The sequence below is a fragment of the Acomys minous genome (assembly GCF_964271855.1).
Source record: "Acomys minous genome assembly, chromosome: 1".
Taxonomy (NCBI): Eukaryota; Metazoa; Chordata; class Mammalia; order Rodentia; family Muridae; genus Acomys; species Acomys minous.
In genome coordinates, this window is record NC_140483.1 from 125,115,483 (window position 1) to 125,138,053 (window position 22,571).

At 39.8% G+C, this 22,571-nt stretch overlaps 1 protein-coding gene and 1 pseudogene across 3 annotated transcripts in view; one reads left to right on the forward strand and one right to left on the reverse strand.

Annotated features, from left to right (window-relative positions):
* The first annotated feature begins 369 nt into the window (after window positions 1-369).
* Window positions 370-1,269, forward strand: LOC311595014 (V-type proton ATPase subunit G 1-like; annotated as a pseudogene). Its single transcript has one exon. The product of its transcript is annotated as a V-type proton ATPase subunit G 1-like (transcript).
* Window positions 1,270-6,290: 5,021 nt separating this feature from the next.
* The window catches only part of RIPK2 (receptor interacting serine/threonine kinase 2), a 31,310-nt gene continuing 15,029 nt past the window's right edge, over window positions 6,291-22,571 (reverse strand). For both annotated transcript variants that reach the window (XM_084778667.1, XM_084778668.1), the window contains exons 5-11: window positions 19,859-19,908; window positions 18,785-18,946; window positions 15,861-15,946; window positions 12,285-12,371; window positions 10,934-11,027; window positions 8,420-8,581; window positions 6,291-7,885 (exon numbers count right to left, since the gene is read on the reverse strand). In XM_084778667.1, the coding sequence (XP_084634793.1) occupies window positions 7,548-7,885; window positions 8,420-8,581; window positions 10,934-11,027; window positions 12,285-12,371; window positions 15,861-15,946; window positions 18,785-18,946; window positions 19,859-19,908 (979 nt within the window). In that variant the 3' untranslated portion in view covers window positions 6,291-7,547. The remainder of the gene's footprint in view (window positions 7,886-8,419; window positions 8,582-10,933; window positions 11,028-12,284; window positions 12,372-15,860; window positions 15,947-18,784; window positions 18,947-19,858; window positions 19,909-22,571) is intronic.

The following is a 22,571-nucleotide window of genomic DNA, read 5'->3' on the forward strand; positions in this document are numbered from 1 at the left end:
ACCTTCTGCATCCCTGACCACATGCTCCATCCCTGTGGAATACAATGTCTCTCTCCTTTCCGTTATGGACATTTGTAAGTCCATGTCTACTCCTGAGAGCCAGGATGATATCCCTATTTCAAGATCCTCCACTTGAGCCACGTCTGTAAATTCTCTTTGATCATCTATGGTGGCCTTCACAGGCGCCAGGGTTAGACTGTGATACTTTGCCTTTCATCAATCAGTGAGCAAAGAGAGCTACAGCCACAGAAACTCACAACCCCAGGGTCAGCACGTCTGGCTCAAAGATAGGTTTAAAAGATGAGATCTTTCTGAAGAGGTGAGTATAACTTGACATGGAAAGCGAATATTAAGGCAGTAGAGAGATCGTGGGTGGCGGGTCAGGTGACCTGCGGGACTTCTGGGTGTGCTTGAGCGGTTGACTTAGGCCTCTGTCTTGGCCGAGAGTCTTCGCAGCCATGGCGAGTCAGTCGCAGGGCATTCAGCAGCTCCTGCAGGCCGAGAAGCGGGCGGCCGAGAAGGTGTCCGAGGCCCATAAGCGAAAGAACCGGAGGCTGAAGCAGGCCAAAGAGGAAGCCCAGGCTGAGATTGAACAGTACCGCCTGCAGAGGGAGAAGGAGTTCAAGACCAAGGAAGCTGCGGCGCTGGGGTCCCATGGCAGTTGTAGCAGTGAGGTGGAAAAGGAGACCCAGGAGAAGATGGCCATCCTCCAGAACTACTTCCAAAGAACAGGGATGAAGTCCTGGATAACCTCTTGGCCTTTGTGTGTGACATCCGGCCAGAAATCCATGAGAACTACCGCATAAATGGATAGGCGGTGGAAGCACCTGCTCTGTGGGCTGGCGTGGAGATGCCCTCATAGGACAGGAAACCTCCACAGAGCCGAGTCCTGCTTTGGAAGGCATTGAATTATTTCTCTATGCTGTTGTAGGTCCCTTCACTTTTTGAGAATATCACATCTAACTTTTTGTACAGATTTAGTACATACCTGAAGTTTCATCTTCTTACCTCTGTATTTTTAAGGAGTTTATGTCACCTGTGTGTTAATAATGCAAGTAACAGGGACCAGTGTTGAATTTTCTGTCATTAGTCTAGTAGAAAAAAAACCAATTCTTTGAAGAAAGAAAGGGACTAAATTATTCCCTTCCACTTTCTTAAAGGTCAGGGGCGTTACCTATGAAAAAGTAGTAAATAGCTATTTGTAACTCCATGAAGCAGCAGCCAGCCTTACATAGTCCCTCCTGGCTAGTTAGACAGCCATCATGCTGTGAAGGTTGCTGTTACTGTATCCTAACCAAAACACGAGATGCTAGGACTCCACTTGTTACATGTTATTTGTTTGTCTTGCCTTTCTTAAAAAAAAAAAAAGGCAGTAGAACTCCCAGAAATCCTAGGCACAGAGAGTTGATAGCCTGAGTGAATCAGATGCAATCAGACATTTGCAGAAGTGAGAAAAAGGCCAGGAAAGGGGAAGCCAGAATTTGGAGGTCATTGGTCTCTGTGTTCTGGGGCAAAAAAAAAAAAAAAAAAAAAAAAAAAAAAAAAAAGCCATGACAGGGTGGTAATAAAGGGAGAGACAGACCTTACTCTTGTCCGCCGGGAAACTTGCATTCAAATTCAACAAATATTTTTTTGAACTACCAGGAAATACTAAATTATAAAAGTACCTAGACTAAGATGGACATGGTTCCCACTTACCTTTATGGAATTTGTTTACTGAGAATAAGGCTAGTAAACAATAAAAAAATGAAAGCAAGAACTTACCTCTTTTTGCCTGCACATATACCTGCACACCAGAGGAGGGCGCCAGCTCTCATTATAGATGGTTGTGAGCCACCATGTGGTTGCTGGGAATTGAACTCGGGACCTTGGAAAGGCAGGCAGTGCTCTTAACCTCTGAGCCATCGCTCCAGCCTGAGGTATAATATTAAAGGCACACGCTACCTTTATGGAATGTGTTTCCTGAGAATAAGGCTAATAGGCAATAAAAAATAAGAGCCAATGTTTACCCCCTGAGGTTTAGTATTGAAGGGACACGTAGAGTGATGTTAGAGAGTAAGTGGAAACTGAACTTAGATGTTGCTCAGGGATGCCCTTTCAGAGGACACAGGTCTGAGCTGAGAAGTGAAGAGTAAGAAGCCAGGAAAAGACTCCCATGAAGATCCACTTAGGGAAGCAAGAGGCAGGGTGCCGTCGAGACTCACAGGAGCACACATGGAGACGATGTGGCCTGAGCTTGGAACGAACTGCACACACAGATGTCGCAGACTTGAAAGCAAAGCCTCAAGAAGCCACTAAGGTGTGTTAAGCTAGTGGATGACTTGAGTGGCTTTACTTTTGAGATTCCAGCCAGCTGGTAAAGAGATGCTGTCTATCAGCAGCACGGAAGTGCAACAGGGATGCAAGAAGTTGAGGAATGAAGCTGTATTTTGGAGATAGAATGGTTTGTGGGTACGCATGGTGGGGGTTTGGAAAGTAGAGGGAAGAGAAAGAAGAGGGTCAGAAGAGTCAAACTTGTCCGTAGGTGGTGATATTACTTTCTGGGAAAAGCAACACGAGAAGCGAGTTGTACTGGGTGTTTGTGGTAGTAAGGAACGCCAAGGTCAGTTTTGGAATGTGGAGTTTCCTGTGGAGCAGTCACACGGGCGAGCCTAGAGAGAAGTGAGTCCGGAGTCCAAGATATAGGACTGACTGTGGGAGCCACGGGTGGTAATTAGAACTTTGGGGTGGATGAGGTTGGTCAGGGAAATAATGTAGAATATTAAACAGGAAGGAGCATACTGAACTTGAAGTAGGAAGGCAATCTAAAGTCCACGACTAGGAGAGGACCACAGTGTAGGAAACATACAGAGGTTGTGGTGTCCTGGATCCCTGTGAAACCACTAGCTAAGAAGGGAGTGTTCAGCCATATCACATGGGAGCACGTCTGGAAAGCTTCCTAGGTTTAGGAACAAAGAGGATGTTAGTCATTTGGGGCAAGAACAGTTTCAGGGGAGTGGCTCAGACAGAAGGCAGATTAAATGGTTGAGGATTGAGCAAGGGAGGCACTAAGTTGGTCAAGAACTGCCATAGGCAGCTTCTCCAGGATGTCTGGCCACAGTTCACGTAGGTTCCAGTAAGAGAGTAAGTTGATATGGAACCCATGCAAGAGAAGTGACATTTAAAATGCTCATACTCTTGGACCCAAGAAGTTCGATTCCTAGACATGTTTCCTAATAGTTTAAGCTTTCCAAGGTAAATTCTTGTTTATTAGTATTAGTTTTAAAGACAATTTTTAGCAGTTTCATATACGCATACTGACCTCCCTTGCACACTGACCTTTCATCTTCCTACCACTTTTGTTCATCTTCCCTCATTGCCACAGATCTCTTTGTCATATTTATGTCTATTCATTTTATTTTGTGTCCGAGCAGGATTAACCAGAGCCGTCTGTGTGACCTTGGGTTTGGAGCTACTAGGCTCAACAGTGGGTATACAACTAAAGTCAGTGACACCCACTTCCTGGAATTTATTGACAGCCAGTAGTTGAGAGGTAAAGGTAGAGCGCACAGCCCTCCCCATTCCTTGAGTAATTGTTGACACAGCTGGTTGTGGGGCCCAGCTCAGGAACCACAGTTGGTATGCTGCTAATTACAGTGCTTACACCCAGTCTAGGGAATGAAGCTTTGTAGCCCTTTCCCTGTAGTCTAGCTCTTACATATTTCTTACCCTGTGTTCTAAAATGTTTCCTGAGCCTTAGAGGGGCATGGTAAAAGTGACTTGTTTAGGGTTGGGCTCCATCTTGGGTAGTATTTTTTTGTGCATTTGTTTTCCAACAGCTTGTATTTTATTCAGCTAGCCGTCGCAAGAACATTCAAGTAAGAACTCACATAAATCCAGATATTTAAGATTGGTCTTTAAACATCATAGCTAATGATGCTACATTTGCCTATGATCTCTCCAATATAAAACCCATCTACACCTCAGTGGCCACCAAACCATTCAGCATAGCCTTCTTTAACTGTGAGGGTTTGAAGCTACCAGTTTTAGCACTTGGAAATTTTTTTTTTCAGTCTCTGAATGGCTGAAAGGAGCTCAGCACGGGTTGGGGAAAGATAGCTCAACCTTGGCATAATGTCAAAATGTGACCAATCAAGGTTTCCAGTAAATCATGGCAGCACGTTCCAGAGCTAGGACTTTCTCCGAGAAGTTACAGATGCACTTGGCCATGATCTAAGGTGAAAGGTCAGCACTGTTGTTAATAGCAGAAAGTTGTACAAGTTAGAGTACCCATTAACAGGAAACCTGTTAACTATTGGTGCATCTATACAATGGGATACACTGGAACGGTTTAAAATGGAGATGCCTCTGAACATCTAAAATTTTAGGAACTAAGCGCCAGAGTTGTATGTGGAGTGAAGAGGACAGAACACTCCTGGTGTCTGATCACACGCCGAAAGGTGGGATGCCCTTTTACTGTGTATTGTATAAGACTATACTCTTAAGCTTTGTACCTTTAAAGAGCATAGCACAAAAGAAATCAGGCTTAAATGGAGAAAAGCCAAGAATGAGGAAGGGCGAGTGTTATGAGGGAGTATGCAGTAAAGATAACTGGCAGAGCCTGTGCTGGGCGGAGAGGAAAAATCCCCCACAGAGTGCCGGGAGGGAGGCTTATTTTTGGCAGAAGGGGTACGTAGTTCTATTCAGATGCCGTAGAATGAGCAGAAGTAACGCCTCCCACCCAATCTGGTTCTGAGTCTGGTAACAGAATTGTGTGAGTTCTTATTGAATGGTCTGGAGGGTCACTTGATAGTATCCCCAACTGTTTACAATTTTATATAGATTCTAAGTTTTTATTGCTTCAAACGTTTGCTCCTGGGGCCCCTCTAGGGGGCCTGTGAGGTCAGTCTTTTATCAATTCCGTCTCTGCTTTGCTAACTGCCATTCCTTCACATGTGTCCTCTGGGTTGCATAAAGGTGACTTTGAACAGACTGACGGAAGATATGAGAAAACAGACTTTTTTTCTGCTTATCTTCTTGAAAGACACCTGCAAAATACTTTTCACCATTTTTTTTTATTGTGGAAAATATGATGGATCTTTGGCTATTTTATGTAAACTAGTTTTTTTTTTTGTTTTGCTTTCTAATAGCAAATGCAGTTACAGTGACTGAGTCAGCTTTGCATATCAACTTGAAACAGCTTATAGTCAACTGTGAAGGGAGTCTCCACTGAGAGCTTGTCCACAGAGCTGTCTGCCCAGCCTTGAGAAACAGAGCTTAGAAATCAATGTAGCAATGTACAAATGATCTTGTGTAGAGAAAAACTAAGGAAGAGGTTATAATTCTTTTCCTCAATGGAGTATTTGCCTATGATATACAGGTATATTAACATTCATTTTTTATAAAGGATCTTGGAGCATCAGATGCATAATTGTTCATTTTAATCCATGCATTAGTTACATGACATTAAATTTTAAGCAATTTATGAGACTGACAAGGTTCTTTAAATTTTAAACAATTTAGAAAGGATTTTTTAAAAAACAAAAATGGGATATAGCAATTCTTCAGGAAAAAGATTAATAGAGGTACACAGGTTAAGCGAAGGAATTTTGCTTTTACAAAGAATATGGGTACTTGAGATGAAAAAGTAATGTTTTCTGCCAGGCATGGTGGCATGCCTTTAATCTCAGCACTCAGGAAGTAGAGGCAGGCTGATCTGAGTTTGAAGCTAGCCTGGTCTATAAATAGAGTTCATTTTCCCATTATATTTTATGTGTATGAGTGTTTTGCTGGCATGTTAGTGCATTGTGTTATGTGCCTGGGGCCTGTAGAGGCCAGAAGAAGGTTTAGATCCCCTGAAACTGGAGTTACTAGTCGTTTGTCAGCTGTCATCTGGGTGCTAGACAGAGAACCTGGGTCCTCTGCAAGAGCCTGCAGCACTGTTAGTGCTGAGCCATCTCACTTGTTTAAATCGTTATTTCAAATTAAGAAATATTTTATTGTCCCAGTGCCATGTAAGTCCTTTTATTCTTTATTCATATTTTTTAAGGTATGAGTCTGGTTCACCTCACAAGTTTGAGCTTTCTAATTTAACCTGTTTTTCACTTTCTGCTAACTTTGTTAAACCGTTTCCAGAAAAAGGCATCACTTCTTATAGGTTCCCTTGACTGACATAAGCTAACAGCTCTGGCTCTCCTCCTCCCTGGGGGGCTGATGGTCACCAGCCCACTGAGGCAAGAGGAGCAGAAGATGAGGCACAGGGCCTGGAAGGCCGTAAGCACACAGAAGAGAGCAAACACTCCAGGAACCACTCCAGGAACTAGTCCAACTTTACTCAGTGAGAACAAAGGCTGCATAGCCTGGGTAGTGGGTGGGGGCTTCCAGGATAGGTGTACATAATTTGTTAAAACCAGGCACTTGAAGGATGCTTGTTTTGCATTTGGCAGCACGCTCCTAGCATATGAACAGGAACACAGTACCTAATTATCCTATAGGCGCAGGGAGGGGAGAGCTGGCAGGGAGCTGTGTCAAGGGCCATATGTGGTTATATCAGATGTGCTTGGGGCACCTATGTCTAAAGACACTCTCCAGATGGAATCAGGCAGAGAGTTGGAGGTCCTGCTGGGGAGAGGGAGTCCTGCACCTAAGGCCAAACTCAGAAAGGCTAGAGGACTGCAACCTCAAACAGCAGGGTCCTTCCAACAAACAACAAAAGAAAAAAAAAAAAGAATTCACACTGTGTTGCATTTTTATTGTTGTTGTGAAGCTGGTGTGAACAAGCTGAGAAAATAGAGTCTGTAGTGAGGCCACTCTGTGGAAACTGAACAGAATGAGTGAGGTGTGCACCTGAGCTGGAAAACTACCTGCTGGACCCTTCAGTCGTGTTAAAAAAACAAAAAACAAAAAAACAAAACAGCACAGTACATAACGGTCTCTGCCCAATCAGCATGCTTAAACAGGAACAGGAAGCAGGCTGCAGCAGGGACTACAATGGGTTGCTCACTCTGGAGACAGAGGAGGCAAAGGTTAAACAGGCGGACAGCCAGCCAGTGTTAATACAAGATTCTTTTTTCCTTCTTTATACACTTTGTATTCCCTGAAACAACCATCTCAAACATTTGAAAGTAAAATTTAAAAATGAATAGCTCTTTGGAGACTAGAACTTGGGATTGTGAAATGGGGATTCCATATCACGGCTGCACAAAGTCAAATTGCATTTTGGAGGAATAATGAAGAATCCACACATAAAGTGAGTTTGAAACTGTCTTACATCAGAAACGAAGGCCACCTTAAGGCACCGTTATGAACAAGAAAATTGTAATTATTATATAAAAAAGTTCAAGTAGTGAAACTGACATAATAACTGAACTACACACACAATGCAAACTTTTTACTTATATTAATTTAAAAAAATACTGCTATGTCATGGAAAGAGACTCATACTTATCCCTCCCAAAAAACCTTCAGTGACATATCTAATACTCTCATTTTTTCATACAAATATTATCCAGGTCATAGAGATATAAATAACCATTTGTAAACTGACTTTCCTCTCAAAACAGACTCACTCAAACACTTTTATTTTGAAGGAAATTTGAAGCTGGCGCTCTGGAAACCACAGGTACTTCCGGGTAAGGCTGGAGTCCCATTTGCTTGTTATCTTTCAACTTCTGTACTATAACTTTGGCAAACTCTTCTCCTTGAATGTCAGAGGTGTCCAGTAGCTGCCTGACTTTTGAGGTCCTTGTGGGTTTGGTGCTAATGAGTTCATAATCCTCTTTCATGATCAAGTCCCGAGACAAAAGGGCGTCCAGTGATTGGTTGAGGCACGCCTCTGTCATTTGGCTCACGATGTCTTCCCTCTTGCTCTGGATCCACTGTTGGGCTACACCAGGTGGCAGGCGCTCTGTAGAAAAGCAAAGCATGAGCAATCTGCAAAGCTGAGGACAGACACAAGCAAGGAGTATGATTCTGTGTAACAAGGAATATGTAGAACACACATTTCTGTATGATTGTTCCCATATAAACAGTATTTTTTGAAAATGCTTATATTTTCCAGGAACCATTCAGAGAGCTGCATTTTATCCATTCACCTTTCAGAAAGAATATTATATTTTTATGTGCTGTGTTGTAGGGCAGAATGACTTTAACTTTTGTTTCAGATGTAAAGGCTACCTGCCTATCTGATAAACCATAACCTCTTCACCTTTACTAACACAGTAAGTGATGCTTCCTTCTAATATGCCCTTCTGGATCAGAGATTCCCAGAATGCATCTTGACCTATGAAGACATATCAGCACTGAATTTGGAGATGCTTTTCTACTCAGACAAATATTTACTGAGGAAGGGAATGAAGACGTATTACACGGGGAATCTACTCAGCGTGTACTTGTAAGATAAATATCAGCATGTGAGGTGTATCTCACAGCATACACTTACCTAAACTTTTCTCAACCAAGAGTGAGTTTATTACAGCTGGTGAGCACTGGGTGGGTCTGTGATCACAGAAGGCTGCCCTTTGTGGTGGAGAGATGGTGCCGTCCCAGGTGTGGTTTCCAGGACAGGGATGCAGCTTCAATGAAGAGCCATTTTGAGGTCCTCCTATAGAACATTTTATTAGGGGTAGAGTTTTCATTAACTATTGCTATCTGTAAAATATCAACAGGTGGGTCACACAGAAGGTAGGTTCTGATGGCTTTGAGTTTTCACTGTCATTCCAGCTACTTCAGAAATCCAACTCTGAAAATACTTTAAATATCTTTTTTTAACGTGTGTGTGTGTGTGTGTGTGTGTGTGTGTGTGTGTGTGTGTGTGTCCCTGTCTGTCCATGCATGATGCATGCAGGCATCTGTGAAGGTCAGGGGACTACTTGTAGGAGCCAGCTCTCTTTCTACCATGTGAGTCCTGAAGATCAACTCAGGTTACCAGGTTGGCTGGACCTATTTTTACCCTCAGAATCATCTTGCCAGCCCTGAAAACACATTTTAGAGTAACAAGCAATTTATACAGAATAGCTTTTTTACTAGTGTTAGTGCTTGCTTGCACTGTGTCACAAGATTTCCCATTTTCCTGTAGTCTCATACTCTTCCTTGTGAATTCCTCCTTTTCTACTTTAAATGTGCCTTATGGATGTCTGTCAAATACACAGACTTTTAAGTGTAACAAATCTATATTTGATATGTGTTTTCTACTTTCTCCTCTAGAAAACAGCTCCAACTGTTTATTTCTACTTCAAGTTTATGTAATTATCTCTCTGTCACCATTGAAGTACCGTCCCATCAACATTTTCAGAAGCTCACTGCATACCATTAGGCACTGATGACATCACCAAGAAACAAAAAATATGAAAATTTAAAATCTTAACCATCATCTGTATTAACTCTAAACTCCATTTCAGTTCTAGTTGTAACTGCTGTGCTGTTCATACAGCTTAACAACTTTACCTCCTTTACTTCCTTCTCTCTCAGCTCAAGTAATATGTCGCGCTAGCCTCTCACACCACCCAGCCTGCCTTTGCTCTAACCTGTCCCTAGTCCAAATCTCCTTTTCATTTCAAAGTAGCTTCTCCAGGGCCATCATGGTGGCTCATTTGATTCCCAGAATTCACAGTAGAAGGAGATAAGTGACTCTCAAAAGTTGACCTCTGACCTCTACATGTGCACCATGGCATGCACGGCTTTCTCTGTGATGCCCTGTCCCCCCTCACACAAAAAACCAATAGAGTAAATACAATTTCAAATTCCAGCCAGGATGAGCCTTCCTAAAGCAAAAATATGTATGTGATACCCACTCCTGAACTTAAAAGCCTAAGTTTGCTTAGCTGAGAGAACTCTCTTTTTTAATTAAAAAAATAATATCAGTATAAGTGTTTCGTTCCGCATGTATGTCTGTGCACTGTGCATGCTTGGTGCCGGTGGAGGCCAGAAGAGGGTGGCAGATCCTCTGGAACTGGCCTTGCAGCAGTTCTGAGATGCTGTGTGGATGCTGGGAATTGAGCTTGATTCCTCTGGAAGAGCAGTAAGTGTTCTTTACCACTGAGCCATCTCTAGCCCCTAAAAATTCTTGATGATATGACTGTAATCCTCATCTTTTATAGCTTTTTATTCATTCTATTTACTAGACAAACTAAATTGTCCTCTGTTATCTGTTTCCTTGCTTCGGGAATCCATATTGTTCTTCTTCATGGAATGCCTATTTGTTATAACTATAGGCCAGCCTTTAGCCAGAAATAAGGTCTTCATGGTGACATGTACAGGAGAGTAACATGAAGGTATTCATTAAGCCCAGCAGTGGTGGTACACACCTTTAATCCCAGCACTCGGGAGGCAGAGACAGGCAAACCTCTGAGTTTAAGGCCAGGTCTACAGAGTGAGTTCCAGGATAGTCAAAGCGACACAGAAAAACCTATCTCAAAAACAAACAAACAAACAAACAAACAAACAAAAAAACCAAAAAAAAAAAAAAAAACCAAAAAGTATTCTCAAAAAGGCTGGGTTTAATCAAGTCTTGAATTTGTTATCTACTTGATATGTGATCCAGAGAGCACATAATCTGTAACACAAGGTCTAGCTCCCTTACACAGCTATTAAAAATACTATGTCAAGAATATGTCTTGCTCCTTGTAGTTACACACACACACACACACACACACACACACACACACACTCCTCTTAAAATTAATTACTATGGTATCTTAGAAACACTTTTCTTTTTTCTTGTGAGATTAAGGGGAAAAAAAACCCTTTCCTCATGATCACAGAATGCCTTTAAATAAATGTATTTGTTCAGCATGCCGCTACTGCCCTCACATATGCAGACTTGGTACTTTAAAAGAAATGGAGCATGAATGCAAATGAAAAATGTGTTCCATGCACACCATCTGTTTGCCAATGCCATAATCCTGAAGGAAAGTGGAAAAGTTGCGGAACAATACTGACTGAAAAATTGGCATACCAGAGAAAAAACTTTTGTCTTGAGGAGCTGATAGGGACCTGGAGGGTCCAGGAGAACCAGTGCTTCTAGAGAGCAGAGAGGATCCACACGATTCCTAAAGTAGACAGAGGACCAACAGGTTGAGGGGAACTGTATACATGAAAGTTTGTAAGAGGCATCATCTTTAAAATTACATAGCTATAGTTTCTAAGTTGTTCTTACCTTTGGCATCTTAAAATTAATACCCAGAACTACTATAAATTATAGCTTACAGAACCAAAGAAGCAACATATAAAACCATCACAAATAAACATAATTTCTTTTTTACCCCTATCTGTACTAGGGATTGAGTTCTGTGCAGCACACATGCTAGGTGAGAGCTCGGCCACTGAGCTAAATCCCAAATTTTGAATTTAATTTCTTTACCAACTCAAATGGAGGGTATGGCAATAATTATATACTAGAAAGAACTGTACACCCATCGTGATTCAAGGAATCTGTGCAGTGGCAATAATGATGAAAGAAAATTATGGTTATCTGCTGACTTAGTACAAGTGCTTGTTCTCAGGTTCCTTCAACCTGAAGGGATGGAAAACACTCAGAAAAACCATGGGGATCTTCACTCTTAGCTCTGTCAACGACTGCTGACTGCCCTTTGACAATGCATTGGAACTTTTGGCTTTCAGGTTCTAGCAAAAGTTAGTATTTACTCAAGGATCAAATAAGATACATTAAATAAAAGAGATTTTGAAACTGTGCTATGGTCCAATGAGGTATTTCAGCAGATAAGGTGCTTTTGCCACGTGGATGACTTGTATTCAATCCTTGGGAACCGCATAGTAGAGGAGAGAATGGATTTTTGCAAGTTATCCTGTCTCTCTCTCTCTCTCTCTCTCTCTCTCTCTCTCTCACACACACACACACACACACACCTGCACACACTATATAAACAAATGCAAAAAAGAAGCACCCACGTGTTGTGATTTAATGCTATTTTGAATGCACTCTTGTTTTAATAAGCCCATAAAGTAGATGTATAATATGAAAATGACTCATAAAATGATCAATTAAAGAAGTAACTTTTGGAGAGCAACAAAAATTTATCTTATTATTTACTGTAAGAGGTGGAAGGGCAGTATAAAATGGTGGTGAAGTTTTCACCAATGCTTACCTTATATACTACCCTAGAGCATCTTCAGAGGGCAACAGAGTGGGATTTCAGGTTAGAGAATATCATGACTACTTACCAAATTATAAACGCTCCCTGAACTTTAGTTTCCCATCAGTAAAAATAACCAAGGTGAGACTAAATGATTTTTAAATACTCTTCTCACATAAATATTTACTATATATAACAGATGTATATTTGTACCTCCTGTGGAGGATGGTTTGCAGGTATGTTCAGTGATAAATCCATTTTCTTATGACATAAGTGAACAATACTTGATGCACTCTGTATCTGGAATGAACAAACACACACATATATGTACTTTAATTGGATGTGACTTAGAAATTACAGAAGTAAATTATGATCTATGTCACGTTTTGTGTTTACACAAAATCAATAGAAATGAAATCTAATTCATTAAGAATGTATAATTTAGTTAGGTAGAGTCAGTGTAGAACAAGAAATGCTTAGGGAATAGACTTTGCATCCTGCCTTATATTAATTGGTTGACTTCAGTAAATATTATCTCTCAAGGAGCTTCAGTTTCATCTTTAATATCTACAAACAGGATTGTTTAAAGATTGAGATAATAATGTATTTGGTTCAAGCAAAGTATGCAATTTTGCTTTGTGCTCTATCTATCCATAATTGTTACTAAGCAAAATTATATTTCAAGAAGTATATTCTAAGTTCTATTACTATTCCTATTGTACTGATAAGAAACCAAGGTTGGGATGATGTAAAGGTGGTGATATGTTACCATGGTATTGGAGCGGTACCTCTAGGATATGTAACTATCTGACCCTTACATGTATATAATATGCTTTGGTCACAGTTATCACTCCATTCCCCTTTCTTAGGTCTCTCTTATACCCACTGAAACTCTACTTTTCACTTGTCCCCTGTTCTATTTTCATGCCCTCAAATTTTCATATATAAATTAAACTCAGTAGATGTGTGTTTATACACACATCTACTGAGTTTGGGGGCTGAAAATTCACATTAATTTTCTATTTATATATTAGAGATAAGGATACATATATAGTAGGTTTTTGTAAGTCGAATTATAAGTAATACATGTAAAAGAGTGCTAAGATTACTTGTAGGTATTCAATAAAAGGTAGGGGCTAAACTGGTGATTTGTTTATTTAAACACTATGACTTTACACTGAAGTGATTTACTTTTGGTTCCATAAAGTAGACTTAGACAAGGCGTCATCACTACTAAGTCATTTAACATCAAATCTGGAAGGCTACCCTGTACCTCAACTCCCCTTGATACAGAATCTCACTCTGTTTGCTGTGATTACATTGGAAAACTACCACACACAGCTAAGTCTACCTTCCCTCTCTATAGCAACATTAGTATTAATTGTTCTTCAGAACTTTAGAAACGAGTGGGTTCTGCACCCAGCTCTCCACCATGCCATCTCAACCTCGTGTTCCATTTCAGGGGAGGGGACTCATAGCCACCTGTGTATATGATGGATCTAGTTTATTACTCAGTAAACTAGTTCAATAAGTGTCTGAGACTATATAACCCTTGAGGACCTGGGTCTTGCTGCTGAGCTTATAGCAATCCACCTGCCTTTGCTGCCTTATAGGAATCTTCAAATTTGTTTTTTGCTATGCTTGTTATATAAAGTTTTCCTGACTTATATGAAAACTTTTCTAATATATCTTTTCATTAGTGATACCTTATTTTTATAAATAATGAGGTTTGATAATTCAAATTGTTTATGGACTGGTGAATCATTCCCAAAGAAGAAATATAAGAAAGTATTAAAGAAAACATTTTTGGTTCAGTTCTTATTTTTCAAGATATAGGAAACACATACTTGAAAAGACCTGAATAGTAAGAGTTGGTTAAAAGAATTTAAAAATATAGAAAATGCAAGTAAACCAAGCCATTCTAAATAGAGAAATATTAAACGAGTATGTGTGTGTTTGCGTAAGACGGAATCACATATGTTGATCATGTTTCTCAGGCTGTCCTGGCTTCAGACTCAAATTCTACTGCCTCCACCTCTACAGAGACCACAAACATACCACCATGCTTGGCTTCTAAGTTTCTATTTTACTGTTAGTTTCACAGTGGGGGTGTTATGTGACTAACTTTTCCAATACTACAATTGTCTCATATAAAGAAGCCAGGATTACAAAACCCTAACTATAATTTGATGTAAAAATAATACTCTGGCAGGGCACGGTGGTGCACACCTTTAATCCTAGCACATGGGAGGCAGAAGCAGATAGATCTCTGTGAGTTCGAGGCCAGCCTGGTCTACAAAGTGAGTCCAGGATGGCCAAGGCTAAACAGGGAAACCTTGTCTGGAAAAAAAAATGCCATGACACAAAAGCAATGATGAATCCATCTAGTGGTTACTAAGGTATCGGGAAACATATATTTTACTTAAGAAGATAAACCTTTTAAACATTAAGCCTTATATATAGGATCTGAGTGTTTAAACTGTTTGGAGATACAAAAGGGATGTGGGATGGTTCTCTTTCTCCTCATATTCAAGACAAAAGGCCTTTGTATTTTCCTGTTTCTTCTTTTCTTGTTTAATGATCTACCACTAAACTAAACCCCTAGGTTCCCTCCCTCTTTTATTTTTAATTCTGAGAGAGTTCTAACTAACTTACCCATGCTGGCTCAAGCTCACACTGTAGCCCAGACACACCTTGGATCTGCAGTCTTCCTCTCTTAGCCTACCCAAGTGGATGGATTACAGGATGGTAGTACCAGGTCCCTACTCACCTAGTTTTGCTTAGAGAGAAAGGAGAAAAAGAGAAACTTGTAAGGAGAAACAGGAAAAGAAAAGAGAAAAGGAAGCATTCTCAGAAGTTTGTATTGACATTGGTATCTCTGGAGCTGGAGAAGTTATGAAAGGAATTCAAAGAGATCACTTTTAGATCCTGCTAAAAACATTGCTGACCAATGGAACTGAATCAAAAACTTGGATATTAACATTGCTATGGTAGGTCTTTAATTTGATTATGACTGCTTGTTTCTTTTATACACTAATCTTTAAATGAAAGGTTATGTTAGTAGGCCCAGCAAACTAAGAGGGGAAAGGAAACTGTCAGTCAATAAGGAAACTGTACATCATGCTTGTTCATCATCCAAGAGTTGGGCTAGCTGGTAGTTTTATTGTCATATATGAAGTACAACTTAACGAAACCTAGTGAGTGCTAGCCTGTGCTGACTTTGCTCTAAGCAACTATGGCTGCTTCGTAAATCCTCAGTTGTTGTGATCCACACACAAAAGCTACACTGATTGTCTGTCCCAGGTGACTCACTTTAACTTCTCTTACAGTTTAGTCTATGCAATGTGAAGCATTTGTGAAAGAAAACAAAATAAAAACTTAGCCATAAAAATACAAGTTGGGGGCTCATAATTATCATAAACCCTGTTTTACTTGTCAATAAATCTTAGAAAAAGTCAAGTACATTAAAGAACAAGGACTCGTCCTTTGTAGGTCTTAACACTTAACAGAAGTAAATACAGACTAACACAACATATCTTATGCACCTGTGTGAGTGACACAAGGTGCTTGCTGCATACAGGAGCCTCTAAGTTCACATTTGATAGGCTGAAAATTCTGCAAGTGTTTTAATCTGAAGGTGGCCCATTTGAACGAAATGAAAATCCCTATTGGTGACAAAGAAAAGGTACTAATTGTCATAACCCCTAGCCTTTTTCTGGGAAACAAAATTAAGACATCATGAATGACATATAGCTGTTTGAAGTTATAAAATTTCAAAGAGAGATTTACCTTTGTTTTTTTCAGTTGGATAACAGCTTCAAGAAAAGTTATATCTTCAAATGTTCTCAGAACTGGTTCAAGCTCTATTAAGCATTCTAAATAAGAAAAAAACCCCAAAACAAAACAAACAAACAAAAAAACACAACAATTTTAAGTTCAGATTACTTCTAATAATTAAACTGAAATACTAATATTTATCTTATAAGGCCCCATGTCAATCTTTCACTAAACTATTTTAAGGATTCTTATTGCTGGCACAGATATCCTCATGTTATCAACAGAGCCGAGTGAGCAGCCTAAAAATGAATCATCACATTCTGGTAAGCTGATTTTAAACTGAGGGCCTTAACTTCTACAAGGCAAGGATAGTCTTTTAAATTTAATTGTACTAAGACATTTGAATAGCCATATTAAAAAAGATCACTTATGCATATCATACATAAAAATTGACTCAAAATAGATCATTCACTTAAATACAAACAGGAGGAAACATTTAAATCCTTGAGTCAGGGAAATTCCTTAGATATGACATCATAAAGAGGATTCATAGAAACCCCATAACTGGACTTCCAAAAGATCTTGAAAATTGTACTCCAGAGCAGGGGTTCTCAACCTGTGGCCTGTGCGCCTGACCCTTTCACAGGGGTCACATCAGATATCCTTCATATCCGATATTTACAGTACGATTCACAACAGTAGCTTACAGTGCTGAAGCAGCAACGAAATAATTTTATGGCTGGGGCTGACCACAGCATGAGTAATTGTATTAAAGAGTCAGAACATCAGCAACGTTAAGAACCACTTCTCTAGGAAAAAAAAAAAAAAGACACGTTTAAGAAAAATGAAAAGCACAGGCACAGAATAGGAGTAGAATATACTTCAAGTTGAGTATCTGCTAAAGGGCTTGCATCTGGCCTGCGTGAAACATCCTGACAGGCTGGGCCGGGAAGATGGCACAGTGGGTAAAAGTGCTTGCTATGGAGCCTGGTGACCTGAGCTTGATCCCCTGAAAGAAGCAAGTCTTCAAAGTTGTCCACTGACCACTGATGGAGTATGGTTGTACTCATACATACACACCACCACACACACACACACACACACACACACACACACACACACACGGAGAGAGAAAGAAGGAGTGAGGGAGGGAGGGAGGGAAAGTAGGAGAAAAAGAGAGAGAACAACAGAAAGAATACATGTAAAAGTCTTAACTGTTAGAGGACTAGGGGAAGAGAACAGGGCAGCAGAGGGGGCGGGGTGAAGGGGGAACAGCAGGGTACGAGCAAGGGGTAACAATTGGGATATAATGTGAATAAATTATAAAAAATTAAAAATTAAAAAAGGAGCACATTCTGTTCCTGAACCCAGATTTGGTTTCTGGTACCTACATCCTACAGCTAACAACTGTCTGCAACTCCAGAGAGACCTAATGCCTCTCTGTACATACTCACTTACACACATAACATGAAATTTAAAAAACCTTTCAAAAATTAAACTACATTTGTATGGGTTACCAATGATGATGCCAGTGTGACAAAATTCTTCCTTCCTTCCTTCGTTCCTTTCTCTGTCTGTCTTTGTCTGTCTGTCTCTGTCTCTGTTTCTCTCTCTCTCTCTCTCTCTCTCTCTCTCTCTCTCTCTCTGTCTCTCCTCTCTCTGTCTCTGTCTCTGTTTCTCTCTCTCTCTCTCTCTCTCTCTCTCTCTGTCTCTTCTGTCTCTTTCTCTCTCTCTCTCTCTCTCTCTCTCTCCCTCTCCTTCTTGAACCTAGAGCTTGCCATTTTGGTTAGTCTAGGTAGCCAGCTTGTTCTGGAGCCCCATCTCCGCCTTCCAAGTGCTGGGACTACAGGCGGGCTACAGACCTGCAGGTCACTTAAACAGGTGTTAGGGATTCAAACTCTGCTCCTCAAGCTTGTATGGCAAGCACTTCCTTCTGAGCGCCAGCTCCACAGCCTGGACCTTCACTCTAAAGTTCAAAGTTCTAATTGTTTTAAAGTTCAATCTCCAAGCTTATTTATTCATTGGATTTTTAAGAAAGATCCCATGGATTCAAATCTAAGAGCTCCACCTAAGCAAGGTCTGAAGATCTTCTCCTATCTATATTTAGAGGTCTGATCCACTCTTCTTCTGAAATACAGTTAATTCGGGATAATTTTTCTGTGCATAGAATTATCACCATAAGTGGACAGTCACTGAGGGAGTTTCCTAACTGGTTTCTTTGTTCTTCTCTGTTCCCCCACAGTCACTTCCCCATCTGGCAGTCAAGATGATTCTGAGCTAAACTTAAATTAGATCACATTTCTTCCAGAAGAGAAAAGGGTGCATGGCTTCCCACCGCACAGGAGCACAGGTCTGAGGGGGGCTCCCTTGCTCTCCCTCTAAAACATCTTGACCATCCTCTTGGTTCACTGTGCTCCAGAACACAGGATTTCTCTTTCTTCGTTGAAAACATAAAATGTTTTCTTCTGGTCTCAGAATCTTTGCTCTGGATGTTTTCTTTGCTGGAGCTACCCTCTCCCAGAGCCAGAGAATGACTGGCTCTGTTTCACGCTTCAAACAGCAGCTCAGACCCTTTCACCATTCTTTTCCTGTGTCAGCGCACTTGTTGTATTACCGGACTGACTTCACAATCCATGTCTTACTCATTCACATTTCCCCCATGCTGTCTGCAGAAGAAGGCTGTATGAGGGGTAATATTATGTCTTGGCTCCTTGTGTTAATCCCAGCAAGAAGCGAACACAAGGCAGGAGGTCACGAAGTGGCCACTCTTACCAGACAACTTCACCTTCTTTTAGAAATTCTCAAATACTCTCTAGAATTTACTTACATATAGCAAAAACAGTTTCAAGACAGGCATACATTTTCGAGGAATGTTTTATTTATAGTATACGGAAAATTTCTAGAATCAAAGGTCCAGATTAAAACTGTTGACTCACTCAAGAAAGATGGTCGTTCGTCCGGGTTTTGTGCCCATCCACTTTGTATTAGAGAGACCATGAGACCTCGATGAGGTATATCAAATGACAAATTTTCCTCACTAGTGTCGGGCCGATGACCCTGGGACACACTATACATGATTTGCAACGGATTGGTGACCTCTGTCAAAACAAATGTATTTAATTAACTGGACACATGTGACTAAAATTAATCAAATAAAAGCGAGGACATCTTAAACTGCTAGACCAATTCAAAAATAGCCTTTTCTGTAAGAGAACTTACCTCCCAGCCCTGTACCTCTCATGGAGGAGGCTACAGCCCCTCCTTCTCAGGTCTAGATTTAGACAGGACCCTTGATTTGCTATGGGGATGTAAGAAGAGCTGAACCAGGAGGTTCACAGCCAACAAGGGACAGTAATAAATAGTTAACACAAATGAAAGATAAATGCTGCCTATTATAAAATGTGAGGATGTTCATAACAGAACAAGTTGAATATTACAAACTTCATACAAATTTAAATGACAATAGTATCTAGTAATGACAAATGTTATTTTTCAATATTTGTTGGTATTTATAGAATGAGTAATAAAATTTTGCAGAGTTTCATAGCTACTATGATCTTGAAAATAGTAACACAATCAGGTGTGATGGTACATGCCTTTACTCTCAGGCAGATCTGTGAGTTCAAGGCCAACCTGATCTACGTTCTACATTGTTCCAGGACAGTCCGAACTACATAGTGAGACTGTCTCAAAAAAAAAAAAATCTCATTTGGAAAAGGATAAAAATGAGAACATGAGATTTTGTGGCTTGATCACAGAGTTAATTACTGCTAGAACAAGAACTAGAATTTAGATTTTTTTCTGATCCTTAAGCCAAGTACACTCTTCACAACTGATCCTTAGACTTTGTAGCATGCAGTAGACTCCTAACTGATAAACCGCTGTTTTTACAGCGTGTTTTGTACAAAATGAGTGGCTGGTATGTTTAGAATCTCATGAGCTTTAGACCATCCTGAATGTGGACCAACAACATGCTATCCCTACAATAAGGTTATCAAGAGCATGCCTACCTTCAAAAGGCTGTTTTCTGGATAGCACCTCCCACATGATAACTGCGTAGCTGTGTCAGTGAAAAAAAATGATACATCATAAGCAAACTGTATAATAAGCTAGAACAGCATTAGTTAAAAATGAAACCACTTTTGAAAATGATAAGGTAAAAGAGTCACCATATACAGTCAAGACAGTGAATGCTCATATGAATTAATTTTAATGAAAAACATAAAGTTACCACAATAATGGCTTAATGCTACATACCAGAGTGAATATTTATGATAACTTATTTAAACATCATATAAAATGTACCCTCCAATATGGTGTCCTTATTTTTCACACAAAGTAAAAAGCAATAAAATTAGACTGTCTAATGCAGCATCTGTTCCTCTGACTTTTGTCAACAGTCTTCTCATAGCACAAGTGTACTAAGAAAAACTAACAACAATTACAGTTCAGTTACAAATTGCCTAGTTAAGCTGAATAGCATTTATATTTGAAATAAATGAGTAGAAAATAGAAATTCTACAGTGTTTCAAGTAAATTCCATGTTGAAAAGTGAAACATGAACCTGATTAGGTACCAACTCATACCTCTTTGAACAAAGTGAAGATTACAGAGAACATCCCACCCAACCAAGTAAAAATATTTTCCCCCTCTTTTGGGGAATTCAGAGCTTGAACACAGAAACATAATTCACAAAACATATGATAATTACACTGATATTAGTCTCCTATCAAATCCCTGATACCAATGGAGAAAGTAAAGAACAAATAATCATCAAAACCACCAGAAAAGCAGCTGACAAAAACTATAAGAGTTACTACATACATCTCAACAGAAAACTTAGAGGAAAGTGGTAGCAGCTCACCAATAAGGAGGTAGAATTGACTGGATGAAGACCAAGATCCTGCCTTCTGTTGTCTCTAACAATCTGAGATAAATCTATCTCAGGTTTATCTTGATAAAGATAAACATATCAAAAACAAGCTGAGCAGCTATTCTGATGGCAAAGCCAACTTCCAAACACAGTGAGTCAGAAGAGACAAGGAAGACACCACACATTAAGAAAGAGTGAGTTCACCAAGAAGTAACAGCTGTAAATATATATGCAGCAAACTTTGGCACTCCCATTTTAATAAAACAGATGAATACAAAAGGTCTGATTTTAGCTGGGTGTGGTGGTGCATATCTCTAATCCCAGCACTCAGGGAGGCAGAAGTAGGCAGATCTCTGTGAGTTCCAGGCCAGCATGGTCTACAAAGCAAGTCCAGGACAGACAAGGCTACACAGAGAAACCTTGTCTCGAAAAACTAACCAAACCAACCAAACAAACAAATAAAAGGTCTAAATTTTGAAACAACAATACTGGTTTAATTCTGTGAATAGTTATGCTAACCAAGCTAAAAATGAATAAATATTATAGGTCAAGGGATTGACTGAATATTCAATCCCACTGCAACAGAACACACATTCTCCTTAGCAGCCTAAGGACAATATCTAAAATAGACCACATTCTAGGCTACAAATTAACTCGAAGCAAGTATAAAAGAATCAAAATCACTTCTTGCATCTTCTCAGCTTCTAGTGCAATAAAACTATAAATCAAAACACAGAAGACTATACAAATACACCTGTTGAATTACCACTGGGTCATTTAAAAAGTCAGAGAGGAAATTTCTAAGTTCCTAGAATCAAATGAAAATGAAAGCACAACTTATGAGATAGTTGTAAGAGAAAACATTTGTACCCATGAGTGCTTTAAAAATCAGAAAGTCTTAAGTAACCAACCTTACAATGTACCCCAAGGTACTAAGTAAAATGAACAATCCAGGTGGCTGGTGGTGCACTCTTTTAATCCCAGAACTTGGTAGGCACAGGCAGGTAGATCTCTGAGGCCAGCCTGGCCCACAGAGTGAGTTCCAAGACAGCTAGGGCTACACAGAGAAACCCTATCTCCAAAACAAAACAAAACAAAAAAGCACGATCCAAACTGAAAAGCATTGTATGGCAAGAAAATATTAAAGATCAGGGAAGAGCTCAATGAAATGGAGACAGAAATAATACATATTTTGGTTGTGAGTGTAGGCAGGTGAGCCATCTCTTCAACCCAAGAACTATATCAAATCAACCAAAGAGTTGGTTCTTTAAAAACATAAATAAGATGGACAAACTTTTTGCTTAAGAGCCAAAAGAGGAAGGCCCAATTTAATAAAATCATAGACGAAAAGGGAGGCTGCTTTTTTATTTTCAATAAAAAATATAAAGACTTTTTAGGGAGTACTTTGAAAACTCATTAAAAAAAACCTTGAAAATCTGGAAGAAATGGTAAATTCTTAGATATATATGACCAATCAAAATTAAATCAAGATATGTGTATAACACACACATACACCCCCACACACAATCATTGATATCTGTCATAAAAAGTCTTCTAACAAGAAAAATCCAGGACCAGATAGATTCAGTGTCATATTTTATCAAACCTTTAGCTTTTTTGTTTGTTTGTTGGCTTTTTGACACAGGGTTTGTCTGTGCAGGCCTGCCTGACCGGGAACTCACTATGCAGACCAGGCTGGGTTGAACTTAATCTGCCTACCTCTGCCTCCTGAGTGTTGAGATTAAAGGTGTGAACCACCATGCCTGGCTCTCTATCAAGCTTTTAAAGAAAGAAGTAACACCAGTATTCCTCCAATTGTTTTATAAAATGGGGTCCTGGGTAGTTTTATG